Source organism: Dermatophagoides pteronyssinus, unplaced genomic scaffold, assembly GCF_027571235.1.
Source record: "Dermatophagoides pteronyssinus isolate colony J.1.1.1.1 unplaced genomic scaffold, Derpt_VIB-CSIC_2022.12 sq0005, whole genome shotgun sequence".
NCBI classification, from domain to species: domain Eukaryota; kingdom Metazoa; phylum Arthropoda; class Arachnida; order Sarcoptiformes; family Pyroglyphidae; genus Dermatophagoides; species Dermatophagoides pteronyssinus.
The window spans coordinates 2790774-2810783 of NW_027461529.1; the positions used below are offsets into that span (position 1 = coordinate 2790774).

At 27.5% G+C, this 20010-nt stretch overlaps 4 protein-coding genes and 1 long non-coding RNA gene across 6 annotated transcripts; 2 read left to right on the forward strand and 3 right to left on the reverse strand.

Moving 5' to 3' along the window:
• Positions 1 to 2441: 2441 nt before the first annotated feature.
• LOC142645028 (uncharacterized) lies at positions 2442 to 3842 on the reverse strand. Its single transcript, XR_012846208.1, has 3 exons — positions 3235 to 3842; positions 2606 to 3155; positions 2442 to 2542 (listed from the first exon to the last, which is right to left on the reverse strand). It is a non-coding gene; the product is annotated as an uncharacterized LOC142645028 (long non-coding RNA).
• A 2426-nt stretch (positions 3843 to 6268) lies between these two features.
• LOC113794733 (very-long-chain 3-oxoacyl-CoA reductase-like) lies at positions 6269 to 8284 on the reverse strand. The gene is made up of 2 exons (XM_075819882.1): positions 7255 to 8284; positions 6269 to 7177 (listed from the first exon to the last, which is right to left on the reverse strand). Exons 1-2 carry the CDS (start codon positions 7899 to 7901, stop codon positions 6760 to 6762), a joined length of 1065 nt encoding a protein of 354 aa, XP_075675997.1. The 5' UTR covers positions 7902 to 8284; the 3' UTR covers positions 6269 to 6759.
• Positions 6683 to 9623, forward strand: LOC142644969 (uncharacterized). The gene is made up of 2 exons (XM_075819883.1): positions 6683 to 6735; positions 8675 to 9623. Exon 2 carries the CDS (start codon positions 8767 to 8769, stop codon positions 9406 to 9408), a length of 642 nt encoding a protein of 213 aa, XP_075675998.1. The 5' UTR covers positions 6683 to 6735; positions 8675 to 8766; the 3' UTR covers positions 9409 to 9623.
• Positions 9624 to 9652: 29 nt separating this feature from the next.
• On the forward strand, positions 9653 to 11219 carry LOC142645008 (uncharacterized). Its single transcript, XM_075819992.1, has 2 exons — positions 9653 to 10315; positions 10393 to 11219. The coding sequence occupies exons 1-2, from the start codon at positions 9847 to 9849 to the stop codon at positions 11217 to 11219; spliced, it is 1296 nt and encodes a 431-aa protein (XP_075676107.1). The 5' UTR covers positions 9653 to 9846.
• A 631-nt stretch (positions 11220 to 11850) lies between these two features.
• On the reverse strand, positions 11851 to 19272 carry Blimp-1 (PR domain zinc finger protein 1). 2 transcript variants are annotated; one of them, XM_027344823.2, is made up of 4 exons: positions 18854 to 19272; positions 17322 to 18036; positions 16984 to 17231; positions 11851 to 16889 (listed from the first exon to the last, which is right to left on the reverse strand). In XM_027344823.2, the coding sequence occupies exons 1-4, from the start codon at positions 19097 to 19099 to the stop codon at positions 12459 to 12461; spliced, it is 5640 nt and encodes a 1879-aa protein (XP_027200624.2). In that variant the 5' UTR covers positions 19100 to 19272; the 3' UTR covers positions 11851 to 12458. The 2 variants fall into 2 exon arrangements, with proteins under 2 accessions (XP_027200624.2, XP_075675996.1); XM_075819881.1 differs by lacking the exon at positions 18854 to 19272 and adding an exon at positions 18113 to 18171 and having other exon boundaries at positions 11852 to 16889.
• Between the last annotated feature and the right edge of the window lie 738 nt (positions 19273 to 20010).

Sequence of the window (20010 nt, forward strand, 5' to 3'; positions counted from 1 at the left end):
CATTGAATTCCTGTTATGAATTTTCAAACAAAAACAAAAAAGTTTTTGTTTTTTTGTTCACTGGTCAATCAATCAATTCTAGCTTTTCAAAAACAAGAAAAAAATATTCTATTTTTTTGAATTTTCAATTCGTGACTAATTTATCATCATCATTATACTGAAGTAATGTGGAATGTGTTAAGTCAAATGATCAAAAAAAAAAAATTTCCAAATTTTATGTGGTGTATGAAAGTTTATGAATGTGTGGAATTATGTGTGTGTGTGTGTGTGTGGAATGTGTGTAAAACAATAAATTAATAACCAGAAATTATCAGGTTACACACACATGATAATAATAATAATTGATTGTTTTCGTTTGACACTTTATGGTTACATAATGTTTTTTTTGCTGCTGGAAAAAAAGGGGTTAATTAATTAATGAGAGAAATTCACAAAAACAAAAATCAATAAAAAAAGAGCCATAAACTTGATCAAACTACATTTTTTTAGTTAACGAAAATAAAAGAAAAAATCCTTAACAACTTACATGTAATGTTGAATTTCATCATCAATATCATTGTCACCCGGATCAATCAATGGATTGTTGAATATTGTTGCTGTTGTTGTTTCAGGATAATATCTGCAAAAATTTTCATCAGAAAAATTCAAAAATTTGAAAACAAAAAAATCCTACCTTTGATCATTGTTGGCTTGTTGTTGTTGTTGTTGATTACGTTGTTTATTTTTATTTTTTTTCTTTTTATTTTTCTTTTTATTTAAATTTGGCAATGTTGTTGTTGTTGTTGTTGCCAATAATGGAAGATTTATTGCATTTTGTTGTTGTTGTTGCTGATGTTGTAATTCAAATAATTTTCTAGGAAGTGGTGGTGGTGGTGGTGGAGGTATCGGCGGTAAATGTGGTTGTATTTGTAAAATATCATTATTATTATTATTAACAATGGACGGTATATCATCATAATCATAATCATCATCTTCAAATTTTAATCTTATCGATGAATGATAAATAATATTATCTTCAGATTCAGAACGTTGTATTATAAATGGATGATGATGATGATGATGATTTGTATTTGTATTTTGATTTTTATTTATAAAAATTAATTTTTTTGATTGATTTAATGGAAGATTATCATCATCATCATTATCATTATTATTTACAATATTTCTAATATCAAATTGTTGATGATAATGTTCAAATAAATGTTGTTCATTTGTTGTTGTTGTTGTTGTTGTTGTTGGTATTATTTGTAAATTTTTATAATTATTATGATGATAAGGACATTGATTATTTATTGATATTATTTCATTTATATAATCATCATCATTATCATTAACATTAGGTTTTTGATTTGTATTCGAATAATAACATAAATGATGATGATGATTTGTTGATTCATTTTGTTGTTGTTGACGAAATATTTCATAAATATAATTTGAATCATTATTTGTAACAACATCGATAACATTTTCATCGTCATCATCATCGACATCATCATCATTGGCATTGATAACAGGAAAAAACATTGAATTTTTCAATTGTATTGGATGATGAAGAATATGATTATTGTTTGATTGTTGATGTTTATTAGATTTTTCAAATGATAATGATGATGATTGTATTGACGGTGGTATCGATTGTATCGATGATTGATTATTCGAATATAATTCTAAACAATCATCATCATCATTATTATGATTAAATATTAGTGAAGAATTTTTATGATTTACTGATGATGATGATGTGGATGCTTGATTCGTTGTTGTTTTTGTTGACGGTTTCATCATTTTCGATTCTACAAATCGATCATATTGACCATCAATTGATTTGTTGATTGGTTCAGAAATTTCATTATTAAATACAGCATCAATTTCATCTTCATCTTCATTATCATTATCATTATCGATTTCAAATGAAATTGTATCCTCTTCACTATCCGGTGTATGAATATAATCATTATTATTATTATTATTATTATTGGTATTGATATTATTGATATCGGCATTATTATTATTATCATTATTTAATCGATCAATCATAACATCATTAACATTTTGATTATAATGACGATGATGATTTAAACATCGATTTGTTTGTAAATCTAAATTATTATTGCCATTCAATTGTTTTCCAGATGAATTTAAAGGTAATATTGTTGTTGGTTGTGTAAGATGTTGATCTAATCGAATATCAACATCGCCATAATCAACATGATTTATAAATTCTTTTGCCGAATCTAATAATTCAATATTCGTTGTTGTTGTTGTTGTCGTTGATGATGAAATCTGACAAGATGATGATGATGATGGTGATGTTATATTTTTATTATTTATTGATTTATTATTGTTATTACGATTTTGTTTTTTCTTTTTTCCACCTAGTTATTTAGAAAATAATAATAATTTATAAAATTTTCATCATTACAAACTAATTACAAAAACTTACTCTTCTTTTTTGCCATTTTTAACTTTAAATTATTATTACTATTTTTGTTTTTAATTTACAAAATTTGTTATAATTTATTATAATGATAATCTATTATTACTTTGGAAAGTAAGAAAATTTTTACAATTAAAATTGAAAATTATGATAATAAGGATGACTTACAAAATTACAGAAAACATTGTCTAAATTCAAAACAAACAAACAAAAATTATTAATAATAATTCCACATAGGATAAATTCGAAGCACAAACACAGAAACACAAACACCGAAACTATTAGAATTTGGCAGCCACAAAACAAAATGCAAAATCAAGAGAATATTGCCCGAAGAAGAAAATGCATAGGTTTTTTTCAATGAAAATGCGAAAAATCAAACATTCGATGATGAAAATTGATAAATATTTCTTGATGTTTTTAAATCTACAAAAATTCTCAGTCACAAAAAATAAATAAATAAAGTAAAGATATTCGTTGTTGAATATGCTGATTTGATTTTGATCTAAATTTAGCTAAATGTATTTGTTGTTGCTGATAATGATGATGGTCGTCGTCGTGATCGTGATTTTTGATTGTTGGTTGGTTATTATGGTAGATGTTGTTGTTTGTTTTTGAATGTCGAATTTTTGTTCAAATTTTGAAAAAAATCATTTTCTTTGGATTTTCGCACGTCATAAATGCACAAACACAAATCAAACAATCTCCAGATTCGGAACTAAACAACAAAACAAAAGAAAAAATCAAATTTAATTCAAGGTTTCTTTCATCATTCAGAAAAACCTTTCAAAATGAACCTTTTTTTTGCTGTTGTTGTTGTGATGATGGCCAAACGAAGGCAATCGATTTTGGATCGAATGAATTTTTTTTTCAATTAAAAGTTATTTTCATTCAAACAAAAACAAATTTTGATGAATGAATTTCAATGATAATTGAAATACACACACCACAAACGAACAAAAACGAACGAAACGATGAAAAAGAAAAACATTGAGCGGTGTCTAAATCCACACAAGCAACTATCATCATCATCATCATCATCAACATCAACATTAACCCAAACACACAGCAAAGCTTGAGTAAAATTGTTTTCTTTTTTTGTTGTACTTGCTCTCTGTCTGTGCAGTGTGTGTTATTTTGCCAAGACAATATAGACAGACAGACAGACAGAACGGCTATAAAAACACAAAGTATAATCTTTTTTTTCATTCATTCATTCATTCGCATTTTTTTTGTTAAGGATAACTATTTCGATCCTGATTGTTCAATTAAACAAAACAAAACAAACATTTCGAATCCAAGAAACATTCGAATAAAACAACATTAACACCTACTCATCATCATCATTAAAATGTTACCCTTTTGTTTGGTTTCAAAAAATTTCTAAAATCGAATGAAAAAGAAAATGTCAATGTCGAAACAAAGAAACAATAGAATGGAAAAAAACGCACATTTTTCATCAGTTAAATTTCTTTCTTTTGAAACAAAATATTGAAAATTCATTCATGAAAACAAAACAAAATCCCTTTATACATTTACATCATTTTCCTATGTCGTCCATGACAACAAACATAAATATATTCTTAACAGTAAAATCTACTGAGTTTGCCCATGGTATTATATATTGTGTGGGTGGGTGTTTTTCGGGTGTGTGTGTGTGTGTGTGGGTGGATGGATGGTTAAATGGTTACTATTCATCATTTGATTGAATGAATGAAATTCATTTTTTCAAACAAAAAAAAAGAAAAAAAATTCTTTTGATTCCGGTATGAAAAAAAAACATTTTTTTTCATTTCAATTTTTTTTTGATTGCATAATCGGCAAATCAACAAAAAAAACGGTCGTCAGTAGCGGTAATCGCGAAATTACCGCATTTTATTGTGGGTGTTGGTCGGGATTTTTTTTTATTCATTTCATTTCTCCTCTTTGGCCTCATTTCATGGGGCTATATATGAATCGTTTTTTCTTTCTTTTCATGCTATATACCCGTCGTATATCAATTTTTTTGTGTGTTTTTTTTGTTGTTGAAATTTGCTACTTTTTTCTTTTTTACTTTTCTCGAGTAAAATTCAACCAAAAATTTATGTCAATCACCCCTTATTACTAACAGCAGCAAAGCCAAGGAAATTAGCCTAGCATTATTTTGTTTTTTCAGAATTTTTGTTTTTTCGGTTTTTTTGGATATAAAAAAATTTTCCGGAAAGTTTTCTTTTCAAATCACCTTTACATTTGACGAGAAAATTTCTTTTGCAAAAAATTCGAATTTCAAAACAAACAAACAAACAAAATTGCCACAAAGTAGTAGTAGTACAGTAATATGATACAATACCATTCTTCCCCCGTCTATATTCAATGCTTCTACCATCATCATTATTTTGTTTTCAATTGTAAATATAAAATATATTCAGCCATCTGGTGACTGAAAAATGTGACAAAATAAATCAAAAAAAAAAAAAAAAAAAAAAGAAGATCATTCATCATCATCACATTTATTTCGACCATATGGCACTTGTAAAGAATCCGAAAAAACAAAACAAAGAAGAAGAATGGAATGCACAAAACAGACAAAACCATGACCAAAGGGTTAATTTCAACAGCAAAAAAAGGAAAAAATACTTTTTATTTTTAATGAAAAAAATTGTTAATGAAAAAAATTTTTGCCAAGTTTTAAACAACATTATTACCATTCGGTAATTCTGGTTGTCGCTGATCAACATTATCAATATTGATTGTCAATGAATTATCATTACCATTAGTATTCGGACAAATTTCTTGATATGGTGGTGGTGGTTCATCATCACCATCACCATCACCATCACCATCATCAACACTTGATTCTTGTTGTAATAAATTCATTACAAACGAATTACCACAATGACCACATAATAATGTTTGATTACTGTTTAAAAAATTTGCCAATGGCATTTGATCCATTGATTCATCATTCGATCGACGATTATTATTATGGTGATTACGGTGGTTATTGAATGATGAAGTAGTAAAATCCAAATAATCATACCATGATGATGAACGTTTAAATTGATTATTGAACAAGGGATAATTAAATGATGATGATAATGTTGATGATGGTAATGTTGATGGCATACAACGAAAAAACAGTGAAATAAAACCAATAGCCATACCGATTAATATACCAAACAGGAAAAATATAGCCAAATTTGAAAATGTTGTTGTTTCATCTGTATGTAGAAAATTTTTAACATTTATATCTTTATTATTTGATAATATTGGTGTTATCATTGTTGTTGTTGTTGTTGTTGTTAACAATGCTGTAGAAATAGTCGATAATGATGATGATGTTAATATTATCGATGATTCGGTTGTTGCTGTTGTTAGATTTTCCATTTTATTAACAATAAAAAATTGTTGAAAATTTTCAATATTTTTCCACATTTTTATATTCATGATGATGATGGTTTTGCTTCAAACAACGACGACGACGACGACAAATTCTTGAAATATTTTTCCTCAGGAAAAATGTTCTCAGATCAAAATCTTATTACAAACAAACAATTTTTTTTAAATGTTTACACTTTTTTTTTCTGGTAGATTATGTAACAAGTCAAGATATTTCGTTTGTTTTTGTTTTTGTTTTTGTTTTGTTTTGTTGTTGATGTTTTTTCCTGGATGAAATGAATGAATTAGAAAAATTGTCAAGGTAATTGTTGAATCGTATCGATTATGATCATAATCATCATCGATAAATAATAATGAAAAATTATTCAAAAATTTGACATTTTGAAAAAAAACTTGTATTTTGTTGAGTGGGAGAGAGAGAGAGAGAGAGAGAGAGAGAGAGAGAGAGAGAGAGAGAGAGAGAGAGAGAGAGAGAGAGAGAGAGAGAAAGTGAAATTTGAATATCAATGCTTTTGAATTATGGAATGATGTTTGGTGGTGGTGATGTTAGTGTTGATTATATGATTATGATCATAGAACAGAAATTTTATTTTTTGAAAAAACCAAACAAGTGTGTGATATGGGGTGTCGGACAAAATGGCTTTTATTGGTGGTAATCATAATGATGGCGGTGGTTTGGTTTCAAGCATCAAGCACCAAACACACCATCTATGATGATAATCGTAGTGGATTCAGAAATATAACCAAACATAAGCCAATTATGTTTGTGTTTGGTTGATGTGCAAGGGTAAATTTTTATTCGGATTCGGATAACAGATCTTGTTGATTGTCATCATCGTTATAACAAACGAAAAAATTACAAACAAAAACTTTTTTGCTGGTTGGACACTTGTTGATCAAATTATCATTCGGTTATTTCGGTAAGTAACATGATTATTGAATTTTTATTGAATTTTTTGTTTTTGTTGTTTACGTTTTTGTAAATATTTTTGTCGTAATTTTAACATTTGTTTAAAAGCAATAATTTGATAAAAATTTATAAAAGAAAAATAATGAAAAAATTGATATAATTGATTATGTAAACAATGAAAAAAATAAACAAATGTACGATTTGTATGACCAATTGATAATAATGATAATTTTACATAATTATTAGCTGTTGGTACTGTTAATGATGGTAACATTTTTGACATTTTTGTTGCTATAAATCCAGGTAATATACTTTGTAAATGAATTTGTGGTTGATATTTTTCTTGTTGTTGTTGTAATTCTAATTGTAAACATTGTGTAAAATGATCTATACATGCTTTACTTGCGGAATATGATGATAATAATGGCATAGGGCATATTGCTGATAATGAACTGAAATAATTGAATGAAATGAATGAAAGAAAGTTTTAGTAAAAGTAAAGTAAAATTATCAAAAGGTTAAAGGTTACCTGATATTAATAATGATACCTTGCTGTTGTTGTTCAATCATTTTAGGTAAACAAATCAATGTTAAACGTAATACAGATACAATATTAACATTAATTATTTTTTCATTAAATTTTGGTTCTTGTTGTAATATTTTTGTAAAATATTCGGTTGTATGATATGAAATACCAACATTATTGATTAAAATATTGATTTTTGATAATTTTTCAATTTCAATTTCTAATCGATCATAATTTATTGATTCAAAATTTTCCGAAAAATCAAATTGAAATATACGTATTTCAGGACATTGTGGATATTGTTCATATAATTCTGAACGTATTGATTCCAGTTTATCAATTGATCTACTAATGATAAATAAACGATAACCAAATCTAGCTAATTGTTTACAATAAGCTAAACCAATACCATCAGTACCACCGGTTATTATTGACCAGCCATTTGATTTTGTCGATGATGCCGATGTTGTCGATGATGATGTTGATAATTGAAAATATTTTTGATAATGTTTTTGTGGATTTTGTAGATAAAATATCCATAAATATTTTAATAATTGCCATAACCATTTGATGATTATAATACGTATTATGATAAACCATGTTATGATGAAACCAAAATATTCTAATGCAGTTGTTGTTGTTGTTTCCATTGTTAGTAACCGAATGAATGTCTTTTGATCAAGAAAATCAAAAATCAAATGATCAAGATCAAAGAGGATGATGATGTGTGAACGAAACTTCCTTTTTCAAGGAAAACCAAATGTTTTTTTTAGTTATTTCATAAACATTGTAGCTGTTTGTTTGTTTGTTGAGTAGTTTGAATCAAATATCATCAACGACCAGAAAAAAAATCAAACTTTACTTTGAAATTTTTTTGTTCACTTTTGATCAATCATCATTGTTAAAGGATAAAAAATGACAGGGAGCCACAGAATGACATAGCATAACCTTATTATTTTTTTCTCTTTCTTTTCCTTTCCTTTCCTTCAATGAAAATTGATTTTCATTGATCGAAAATAGAATTGATTGAAAAAAAAAGTGACGAAGAAGAAAAACTGACAAGGCAAGAGAGAGAGAGAGAGAGAGAGAGAGAGAGAGAGAAAATTGTGTCATAATTTGTGGTTGTTCAAGCAAGTATTTGTTGTTGTTTCGATTTGATTACATAACAACAACAACAACAACAAATTTGATAAGAGGAAAAAAACAGAGAAAATCAAACCAAAAAAAAAAACTGGTTTTCATCAAGAAAATAAAAAAATAAAAACTTTTACCTGAATTTAATTTACAAAAATAATAAAAAACCTGCATTACAAATAACAAAGTAACATTGAAATTAAATAAAAGAAAGAAAAAAGATATAATCCTTTTGAATACCTCTCCATTACATTTGATTTATAATTTTCTTTCTGCGCATATCTTTCAGATTTTTATCGTTATTCCCGGGAAATTTACCAGAAAAAAACCAGAAGCAAAAGCAATTTATTCAAGTTGATTAAAAAAAAAAAACAGGCAATTATGGATCAATCAAACAATTCAACAACAAAATCATCATCAGTATCATCAATGGAAATGAAAACAACCGAATTAATTATTATCGTTAATGTTTGTCTATTATTTTCATTTTATTTATTCTGTATAATACGTATACAGAAATTTATTGCCAATATTATAAATACATCGAATCGATTTATTCGTTATAGACAACAACAATTACAATTACAACAACAACAACATTATTATTCAATGATTTTTGATTTGAAAAAACAAAATTTTTCCAATGAAAAACATAATAATGATGGTAATGATGATGATGGTAATGATATTGGTGATGGTGATTGTCAAACTAGAAAATCATCAAATGATAATTTAATGTCAACAAATGAATCATCATCATCGTTGACAATCCACATTGATGATGATGATGATGATGAGGATCATCAATCGATTGATTCAAATCAATCAAACGATTCAAAACAAGCATTACCAAGATGTACTGTTGAAATTAAAACTGATCAACAACCAAAACAACAACAACAACAACAAATAGAATATAAGAAAAAAATTATAGGAATAGAAATTTTTAAACAATTTTTAAATCAAATTTGGTTTGATAATAAATTTACAAATGTAAATTCATCATCTTTAGAAATAATTTAGAAGAGAAAACAAAAACAAAGTTTCCTCAACCGATCGCTAGATGGCACCGGCTTATTTTCTTTTTTACCAATTTTTCAAAATTACAAAATTAACCTTCATTCGTTTTTTTAATTTTAATTATAATTATTTTCTTTTTTTTGGACATTTATTATCTGATGATAAATGATGGTTGTATGTTTGTTTTTTTTTTTTTGCTTCAAAAAATCAGTTATAAATGGATTTTTTTTTTAATTTTCCTCATAATTGATATTTTTAATCGATAAATTCTCATACGTAAATTTCTCATTTAAATTAACAAAAAAACAACGAACAAATTATCATTAATAAAGTACGTGTCATATCGATCAAATTTCAGTTTTTTTTTCTTTCAAAAATAAACATCTTTAAAGGATTTTTTCGTTTTCGTTTACTTCATTTCAATTGCAAACCCAGCAAACAATGATGATGATGGTTAATAATAATAATAACAATAATGATAATAACGATGATGATATAAATCAATCTTTATCATTAACATCGATGAATATTCATCATGAACAACAACAACAACAACAATCGCAAGAATATTTAATGAATGTTGTTGTTGTTGATCAACAACAACAACAAATTTGTAATGATTTGAATGAAACAACAACAACAACATTACCATCATTATCATCATCAAAAATAGCAATGCAAAAAGATTTGAACCTAATTCTTGAAACAATTTATTATAATTATCGTAATGGTTTTGATTTATTTAAACAAATTTTAAAAACAATACGTTTAAATAATAATAATAATCAAAATCATAGTAATAAAATTGATTTGAACAACAACAACAACAACGATATTGATCAATTTAAACATTATGAAATGATTATTGAACAAGTGGAAAAAAATATTCATAAATGGCAATTACAATATGGTAAATATATTGATTGATTGATTGATTGGTGATTTTTGACTTTTGATTTTCAAATTTTTTTTCATTTGCAAAAACAGAACAACTTGAACAACAACAACAACAATATGAACAGGTAACAAATTCAAATTGGCCGACAAATATCATGAATGGTGATCAACAACAACAGCAGTCATCATATAATCATCATCATCATCATTACTGGTCATCATCATTTGATAATTATCATTCAAATCAATTTACGGATCAATCAACGAATGATACAAATTTGATTGATTGGAATCGATCATTCAATAATGGTGATAATGATGGATTTAATAATAATAATAATAATAATAATAATCAAACAACAATCGATACAATCGATACAAACGAATCAATACCTGTAGTTGATAATTGGCATGATTTAAATGTTATCTATTCGGATATTGCAAGTCATTTTACAACAACAACAACAACAACAACAATGATTGAACCACCTGAACCAAATAATCCTTTTATAACGAATGAAAATATTGTAATGATGGAAAATTATTATAATGATGATCAACAACAACAACAACAACAATATTTTAATCCAATCGATCAACAAATCAATCAATTTAATGATTTGAATTCATTTTTTTCATTGAACAACAACTTGGATCAAAATCAATCAACTATTTCGGCAGTAGCAGCAGCAGCTGATGATTTTTATTTTCCCAATCAAACATTCAACGATAATAATAATAATACTGCTGGTGATGGTGATAATGTAATTATGTTTGAAAATAATATTGATAATTTTAACGTTACAACCACCACTACCATACCGATTTATAATAATGATGATGATAATAATCAATTGGAAACAACATTTAACCATAACAATGATAATAATAATATTGCATATACAAATTATTTTTAAAAATACAAATTATAAAGATTTTTATTTCATTTTATAATGTTGTAATATTGTTTTACAAATATTGTTTTTGTTTGAATTTTGGAATTTAGAAAGTTACATTTTATTTGGTGTATGTGTGAAATTTTGTCTGTTTTGTTGCTGTTGTGACCATCAAAAATCTTTATACGGTTCGGGTATATTTTGAAAATTTAATCGATTTCTTTTGAATAACAACATTGATCCAAACAAAAGATATAAAAAAATGAATATTATAACCAAACAAATTAGCCAAAAATCTAATAGAAATTGTTGACGATTATGGCGATGATTACGATGATTTGGAAATAGACGATCCATAATGATCAATAACCAAAAAAAAAAAAAATCTGAATAAATCTCAGTTTAATTCCTTAAAAATACAAACAAAAAACAAATTTCTTTAAAATGATTTCGAAAACGAATTTATTGATTTTCGTTTTTAGCGAAAAGTTCTTACAACTTACCGTTAGATGACTCTTAAATTTTTTTATTTTTAATGTTATCATTCATAGATGGCGCAGTACTTTTCGATTTTGTAAATAAATTCAATTGCTTTTAAAAAAAAACTTTTAAACATTGATTTATAAATAAAATTGATTACCACTATTTTTTTTTATTTATTTAAATAATAATAATAATAATAGAATAAATGGACATTAACTTTGGATAAAACTTTTCTTCGTTTGACATTAACAATAATTTTTTTTTGTTTGTTTGTTTGTTTTTTAAAGGGTATGTTTGAAGTTATGTTAGGATGAGAGAAAGAATCCAATGAATTGTGAATGTGAATTGGCAATGCGTGTGTTGAAAAAAAAAATGTTTCAAAATGGAATGGAATGTAAAAGCCCTGTTGTAAAATACAAGAATGCCTCTCTATGTGTGTGTGTTTGAGTGTTAAAAAAACCAAATAAATATTTATATATCAATCAATCAATCAATCAAAATTGATTGGTAAAAAAATCAATAATCAATAAATAAACCAAACATGAAATAAAGATTTTCTATCAATAAAATGTTCCTGTTGTGTGTGTCGGTGTTAGATGTGAGAAAGATCAAAGTTTTTTTTTTGTTGTACGAAATAAGAAAATTCAATGGCAGTTTTTTGTTTTTGTTCAATAAATAAATGTTGTGTAGTTTTGTTCCAGAATAAAAATGAAAGAATTAACCCCAAGGTAGTAAACCCGCGAACCATTCAAAAAAAAAAGAATTGATGATAATTATTTATGCATGATTCATGATTGGTGTTAAATGTGATGATCCATTTGTTGTTGTTGTTGTTGATGATTGTTGTTGTTGTTGTTGTTGTTGTTGTTGTAATTCTAATGATGAATTGGAACTATTACCATTATTATTATTCGATGATGTAATATTATTATGATTTAATAATGATGATGATGATGATGATGAATTATTTCGTGAAATTTGTACAATTTTTTGTTGTTGTTGTTGCTGTTGCTGTTGATCATTTTCATTGATACAAGATTCATATTTTAATACAAATGCTTTTTTTGGTGATGTTACAGTTGTTGTTGTTGTTGTTGTTGTTGATCTTATCGATGATGATGATGATGATGATGACGATACTATCGATTTATTATTTGTTGTTAAAATCGATTGCTGTTCTTGTTGTTGTTGTTGTTGTTGTTTCAATTCCGAATGATTATTATTATTATTAGTTTTATTTGAAATTGTTCGACAAATAACGGATTTTGTTTGATGATTTTCAACAACAAAATTATCAGTAACAACATCATCATCAACATCATGATGATGATGATGGTGAACAACATTATCAACATCTTCATCTTCATCATCCTCATCATCTTCTTCTTCTTCTTCATCATAATCATCTAATGATCCACCGGATAAACCACCACGATGTAATCTTCGTTGTTGTTGTTGTCGACTAACAACAACATTTGTTGCTACAGCTGCTGCTGCTGCTGCTGCTACGGCTACTGCTGCTGCTGCTGATGATGATGATGATGATGTTTGTTGTATTAAATTATTTCTATCATCATTAACACGTTGTTGTCCAATCGTTGATGATACAACAATTGATTGATTATTATTAATATTTCGATGATGATGAAGTGTTAATTTATTATTTTTATTATTATTATTATTCGGTGATCTTCGATTTTCACCATTTACATTGATATTTTCCAATTGTTTTTGTTGTTGTTGTTGTTTACGATATTTACGTTGAGAATGATTCGATGATGATGATGACGATGATCTATGTAGATTCAATAATTCTTGATCTTGATGATTATCATTTCGTTTTGTTGTTGTTGTTGTTGTTGTTGCAACATTTCTAAGTTGTTGTTCATCATTATGATCGATCATCATTTGACAATCATCTTCATCAATCATTAGCATTGATGATTCTTCATCATCATCATCATCATCATCGACAATTTCTTCATCTTCATCAACAATATCATCATCATCATCATCATCATGACCATTGATCATAGCTGCCATTATAGCTGGATCCATATGTATATCATCATCATCATCAATATCATCATCACATTCATCCATAATATCAACATATTCATCATCCAGATTATTATCATTTGATAAAATTTTCAATTTAGATGATAATGTTGTTGAATTTAAACCTAAATGATGATGATGATGACGTAAATTGGATTGTTGTTTACGGTTACGTTTCAATGTTTGTTGACGACGACCTAAACGATTTGTTGATGCGGTTGCTGTTCCATGATGTTTCATAATACCTGTTGTTGTTGAACCTGTACAAGCAGCTGCTGCTGCTGCTCTTGATAATTCCATTTCAATTAAATCACTTTGTACAGCATTCGGTTGACAATTTGTTGTTTTCCAATGTGTACGTAAACCAGATGCACTAATATAACGTTTTCCACATGTTTGACATGTATATGGTCTTTCATTTGTATGCAAACGTTTATGTAGTTTAAGATGAACAAATTGTGTAAATTTTGCTGGACATAAATCACATGCATATGGTTTCTGGCCCGAATGTAAACGCAAATGTGTTTTTAGATTTGATGTTGAACTGAAACGTTTTTTACAAACTTCACATTGATGCGGTTTTTCACCCGTATGTACTAAATGATGTTTTTGTAAATGTGCTAATTGCGTAAAACTTTTTGAACAAACATTACATTTGAATGGTCGTTCACCAGAATGCGTTCGTAAATGTACTTTTAAATTAGATAATTGTCCGAATGTTTTATAACAAATATTACATTCATAATGCATTTTTCCATCTTTTTTCTTCAATGGATATGGTAATGAACGATAACCTCTTGATCCATTACTTGAATCAACTGAACGTGCTCCATTGGAATTATCACCATTCATATCAGGTGATAAAATCATCATATCACCATTATGATTACCATGATGATTACCATGTTCATTCAAATCATTTAATGATAAACTATCATTTGAATTTTGATTATGAAAATTTGCTTGAAAATCGGATAAATTTTGACAATTTTGTCCAATATCAATTTGAATTTTTAATGCGGAATTTGTTGTTCCAGTTGCCAATGATGTTGTTGTTGCTGTAGTTGTTGTTGTTGTTGTTGTTGTCGATGATGATGAAGATTGTCGTATCGAACTACCAATATTTGCATTAAAAGATTTATTCTGTTGTTGTTGTTGTTGTTGTTGTGCCAAACGATGTGATGACATTGCTAATCCAGAATGTTGTGATCCATTATTCAATATTGATGATGTTGTTGATGGACCATTATTAGTTGATTGTTGTTTTGGATATTCAACACCTAATGATAATTTTGAATGATGATATTGTGTTGCTGTTGCACCACCAATCAATAATGATGATGATTGTGATGGTGCATTTGGATGATTATGGTGTAAGAAATGATGATTATGATTATGATGCGGATGATGATCCGAATTTATTGATGATGATGATGAAGCAGTAGAACCAGTAGCCGGTGATGTTGATGATGTTGCATATGGAAATTGTTGTTGCTGTTGTTGTTGATGAACAGGATGATGTGCTTGATGTGTTGAATGTTGATGATGATGATGATGATGATGTTGGCTAGGATTAATCGATAATGATAATCGTAAATCTTGTCCATTACGACCCGAATGATGATTATGATTATGATGATGAGATAATAAATCTGGATGTTGTTGTTGTTGTTGTGGATGTGATATTGTTGAACCTAAATGATGTGGTGGTGGTGGATGATGATGTATTTGATGATGATGCGGATGTTGATGATTTTGATTATGATTATGATTTGGATGTGTTGCAGTTGCTGCTGATGCAGGATGATGTGGATGATGATGTGAATGATGCGAATGATGTGATAATGATGATGATGGACTACCGGTATAATGTGAATGTGGAATCGATGATGCTAAATTTGGACTATGACCATTATTCGGAATTATTGTTGTTGTTTGCTGTTGTTGCTGTTGTTGTTGTTGTAATGCATGATGATGTTTAGCATATGCATACATATCAAAATGACCAGGTGAGAATAATGGTGTTGTCATACCATTAACATAAAGAAAATTACGTGCATTTGTTGTTGTTGTTGTTGTTGCTTGTATAGTCGATGTCGTCGTCGTCGTCGATGTCGATTGATTTGTAATCGATATTGATGATGACGATGTTGTTGAATGCTGTTGTTGTTGTTGCTGGTGTTCATCTTCCGATTTAATCGATAAATTTTGATTCAAAGAATTCAAAGAATTTGAATTTGTTGTTGTTGTTGTTTTTGTTGTTTCAGCATCATTAAAACGTTGTCCAAAATGTTTTTTATAATGTGTTGGATACATTTTTTGATTGGTATTTTGTATTTGATTTTTTTCAATTACAGTTTTTAATGATTTAATATCTAAATTATCATCTAATAACGATGATGATGTTATATCCATTGATTGTGATGATGGTAATGATTGCGATGTTGTTATCGATACATTTGCAACAGTTTGATTTGTTGTTGTTGTTGATGATTGCGGTGGTACAATCATCATCATCAATGGATCATTTTTTGAAATTAAATTATTTTCAACAATAACACTACGATGATGATGTTCAAATTCATTTTGTTGTTGTTGTTGTTGTTTGGATGCTAATGCTGCTAATGCATTTTTAACCAAATCCAAATGATTTGTATTAATACGATTTGTTGTTGTTGTTGTTGTACCGGCATTTATATTTGATTGATTAGTTGATGATTGTTGTTGTTGTTGTTGATTTGTTGTTGTTGTTAAATTAATACCCGATGATGATGATGATATCGGTATAATTGATGCTGGTGATGGTGTACCGGATGATATACCTGAATCGGATGCAGATGATTTTGGTGAATAATCTTGTCGTTTACCATTATCAACATAAGAAACTGTTGTTGTTGTTGTCGTGTTTGTTGTTGTTGTTGTTGTTGTTATTTCAGATGAATATTTTGTAATAGCTTTTGGCATTTTAATTTTTACACGTCTAAATTCATTATTATTATTATTATTGCTTGTAATATTGACTTGTTGTTGTTGATTTTTATTGCTACCAAAACCATTATTATTATCATTATTAGATGTTGATTGTGAATAATCAATAGCTAAATCTTGTGATGATAATTTGTTTGATAATGATTGTTGTTGTTGTTGTTGCTATTTATAAATACAAAAAATTTTACAAGAAAAAAAAATGTTATTAATTAATAAATAAAATAAAAAAATTACAAATAAAAAATACTTTACTTACCTGATTATTATTATTCGAACGTTTTATTGTTGAACTTAGATCAAGTACATAATCATCATCATCATCATCATCTTCGCCATCTTCATCGATGTTATCTTGATGATCATCATCCATTATAACATCAGATTCAATTAGATTATCATTTGAATCGATTATCATTTCATTATCATCATCAATATTTATCGATGATGATGATGATGGTTTATTGGATTTTATTATTGAATCTATTAAGGGATTTTGTTGTTGTTCTGTTGTGATTCAGGTAGAAAAAAGGGGTAAGATAGGATAGATAAGAGATTAAGAGATAATCAAAGGAACAAAAGCAAATATCAACTTACGTATACGTAACATCATTTGTTCACCGGTTAATGGATAATTTAAACGTTGTGAAAATTCACGACAATACCATACTAATAATTCTTGATCCGGTGGTATCGGCCTGATTGTATAAAAATAAATTGATTGATTTACTTGACATGCAACTAAATTCTGTGCACTGGATGAATAAGCAGGATTAACAAAACGCATCCAATTTGATTGTTCAGGATTAGCACCATCAATATAATAATAATCATTATTATTATATTCTTGTAATGATGATGCTTCATCATTTATATTATCATCAACATTATCACTATTGATTATTGTTTGATTAGAATTTGTTGTTGTTGTTAATGATGATGATCCACTTGATGAAATTATTGTCGATGATGATGTTGATGTTGGTTCACCATTTTTTGGTGATAAAATTGATGATGATGTCGATGGTGGTGATTTTGGTGGACAAATTCTTTCATCGTCATTAACATTATTAATCGTCGATGATGATGATGATATTGATGTTGTCGATGTTGTTGTATTTACAATCGTTCCATTTGAATTTGTTTTCGCTGTCGTCGATGATGACGATGTTGGTGTTAATTTTGCATAAATTCTCCAAAAATATTTTCTTGATGCATTTTCCGGCACTTGATTACGTTCATAAATTTGACCAATTAATGGTCCAAAACGTGTACCTCTTGGTATATAATCTGTACTCCAAACACCAGGTATCTTTATTGTGATTTTATTTTTTTGTAAATAAAAAAAATTTATAAAAAAAATTTCATTAAAAATTATTAGAATTTACATTAATCATTTTGTTTCATTGATTCATAAGTGAGAGAGAGAGAGAAACGTGTTAATTTTCATTAACATTTTTATTCCTCAGCTTTTATATTCGTAAAAAATCGTCTGTTGATTGATTTTATTTTTTTTTTAAATTTGCATATTCATCAATTTTTTTTTTGGTTCCTCACTGGTTTTGTTTTTGTTTTCTGTTTTTTTTTTTTTTTTTTTTTGTTGATGTTTGTTGAATTGTTTCCAACAACAGAAAAAAAAAGATTTTGCCGAATTTCAATTCAATTCAATCAATCAGTTTCCCTTTTCATTTATTAATGATGATTATCAAATTTTTTCTTTTTCTATGTGTTTGCCTGATGTCTGCGAAAATTACAATGTCTGACACTTGTGAATTTTACTTTCTCCTCTTGTTGCACTTAATGGAAAACCGATAAATAGTTTTTGTCTCTTTGAATTGATACGTGTGTTACACACGCACACAGACATCTAAAAATACAGACAAAAAAATATGATGCGATAAATAATAACGGCAATAACAAACAGCAGAAGCCACAAATCAGAAAAAAAATCTAGATTAGATTCTTGAATATTGATGTCTGGTCACTGGATTTATCGATCGATCGATCGATTGATTACAAATTCAAATTATGCTTATTCAATTTATTATTACTTTCTCTCTCTCTCTCTCTTTCCCTCACAAACATGATTGATAATGATTATGTTCTTTTTTTAAAAATAATTTACTTACATCTTTAATTGTTTTTGATGGTTTTAATATTAAATTTCTTGGTAAACTTTGTTCAGCTTTTGTTAATTTTTGTTGTTTATTATTTTTTCCGGTTGTTGATGATGATTCTTGATTATCCTGGTCATTATTACTATCATTATTATCATCACATGGTTGATCCGATACTTTATATATTGAAAGTTGATCAAAATCTTTTTCCAATATTTGATTCAAATCCCAAACACTGTTTGTATTAGCATCTTCCATTTTTTTTTCGTTTTGTTTTGTTTCAAAATTCGTTTCAATAGGAAAAATATTTCGTAAAAAAATTTCAAAATTGAAGAAAGTATTAAAACACACACAAAATAATCACATCATTTTTTTCTTCTTCTTCTTCTTCTTTTCATTGACATTATTCGAATAATGATGTGGATGATGATGGTGTTGAAGGGTTAAAAAAACAAAGAAAACAAAAATAACACAAATCAATCAATTAATTAGTTTGATTTAATTAAAAAGAAAATTACAAATTATAAAAATTTCATTTCATTTTTATTGAAAAAAAATGTTTTTGATCGGTTAACACAAAACACAACACATATGTGATATTGTTTGGTTGATTGCTAAAACCTGAATGATTTTTGTTTTTATTTGGCTAGCTAGCTGGTTGGTTGGTTGTCCGAATGAATAGTCCGTTAATAATAAAGGAAAAAACCCGAAACGATAATGATGATCCAAACCGACCACTATGAATAAAATCATCACCAGAAGAACAAAAAAAAAAAAAAAAAAAAAAAAAAAAAGAGCGACTGACTGACTGACTGAATGACTTGTGTGAATGGCCACAACCAACTTGAATCAAAAAACTACCCCAATGAAAATCATACCCGAATCTTTTTTTTTGAAAAAAAACCAGAAACAAGAAAAAAAATTGAAAACTGTTACTATTTGAGAATCTTCCTTGAATATGTTTAGTGTTGTTTTTTCTCTCTTTTTTTGAATTTGTTGTTGTTCAAAATGTTATATGGCGCCCGGCGTCGTCGTCGTCAATGGTCGTAGTGGTCGGTTATTTCATTTCATTTTTTTTATTCGGTTGCAACCTTGCAACTTTGCAAACCAGAAATGAATAGCTAGGAAAAAAAAGTAGAAGAAAAAGGTAAAATGCGAAATGAAAAAAA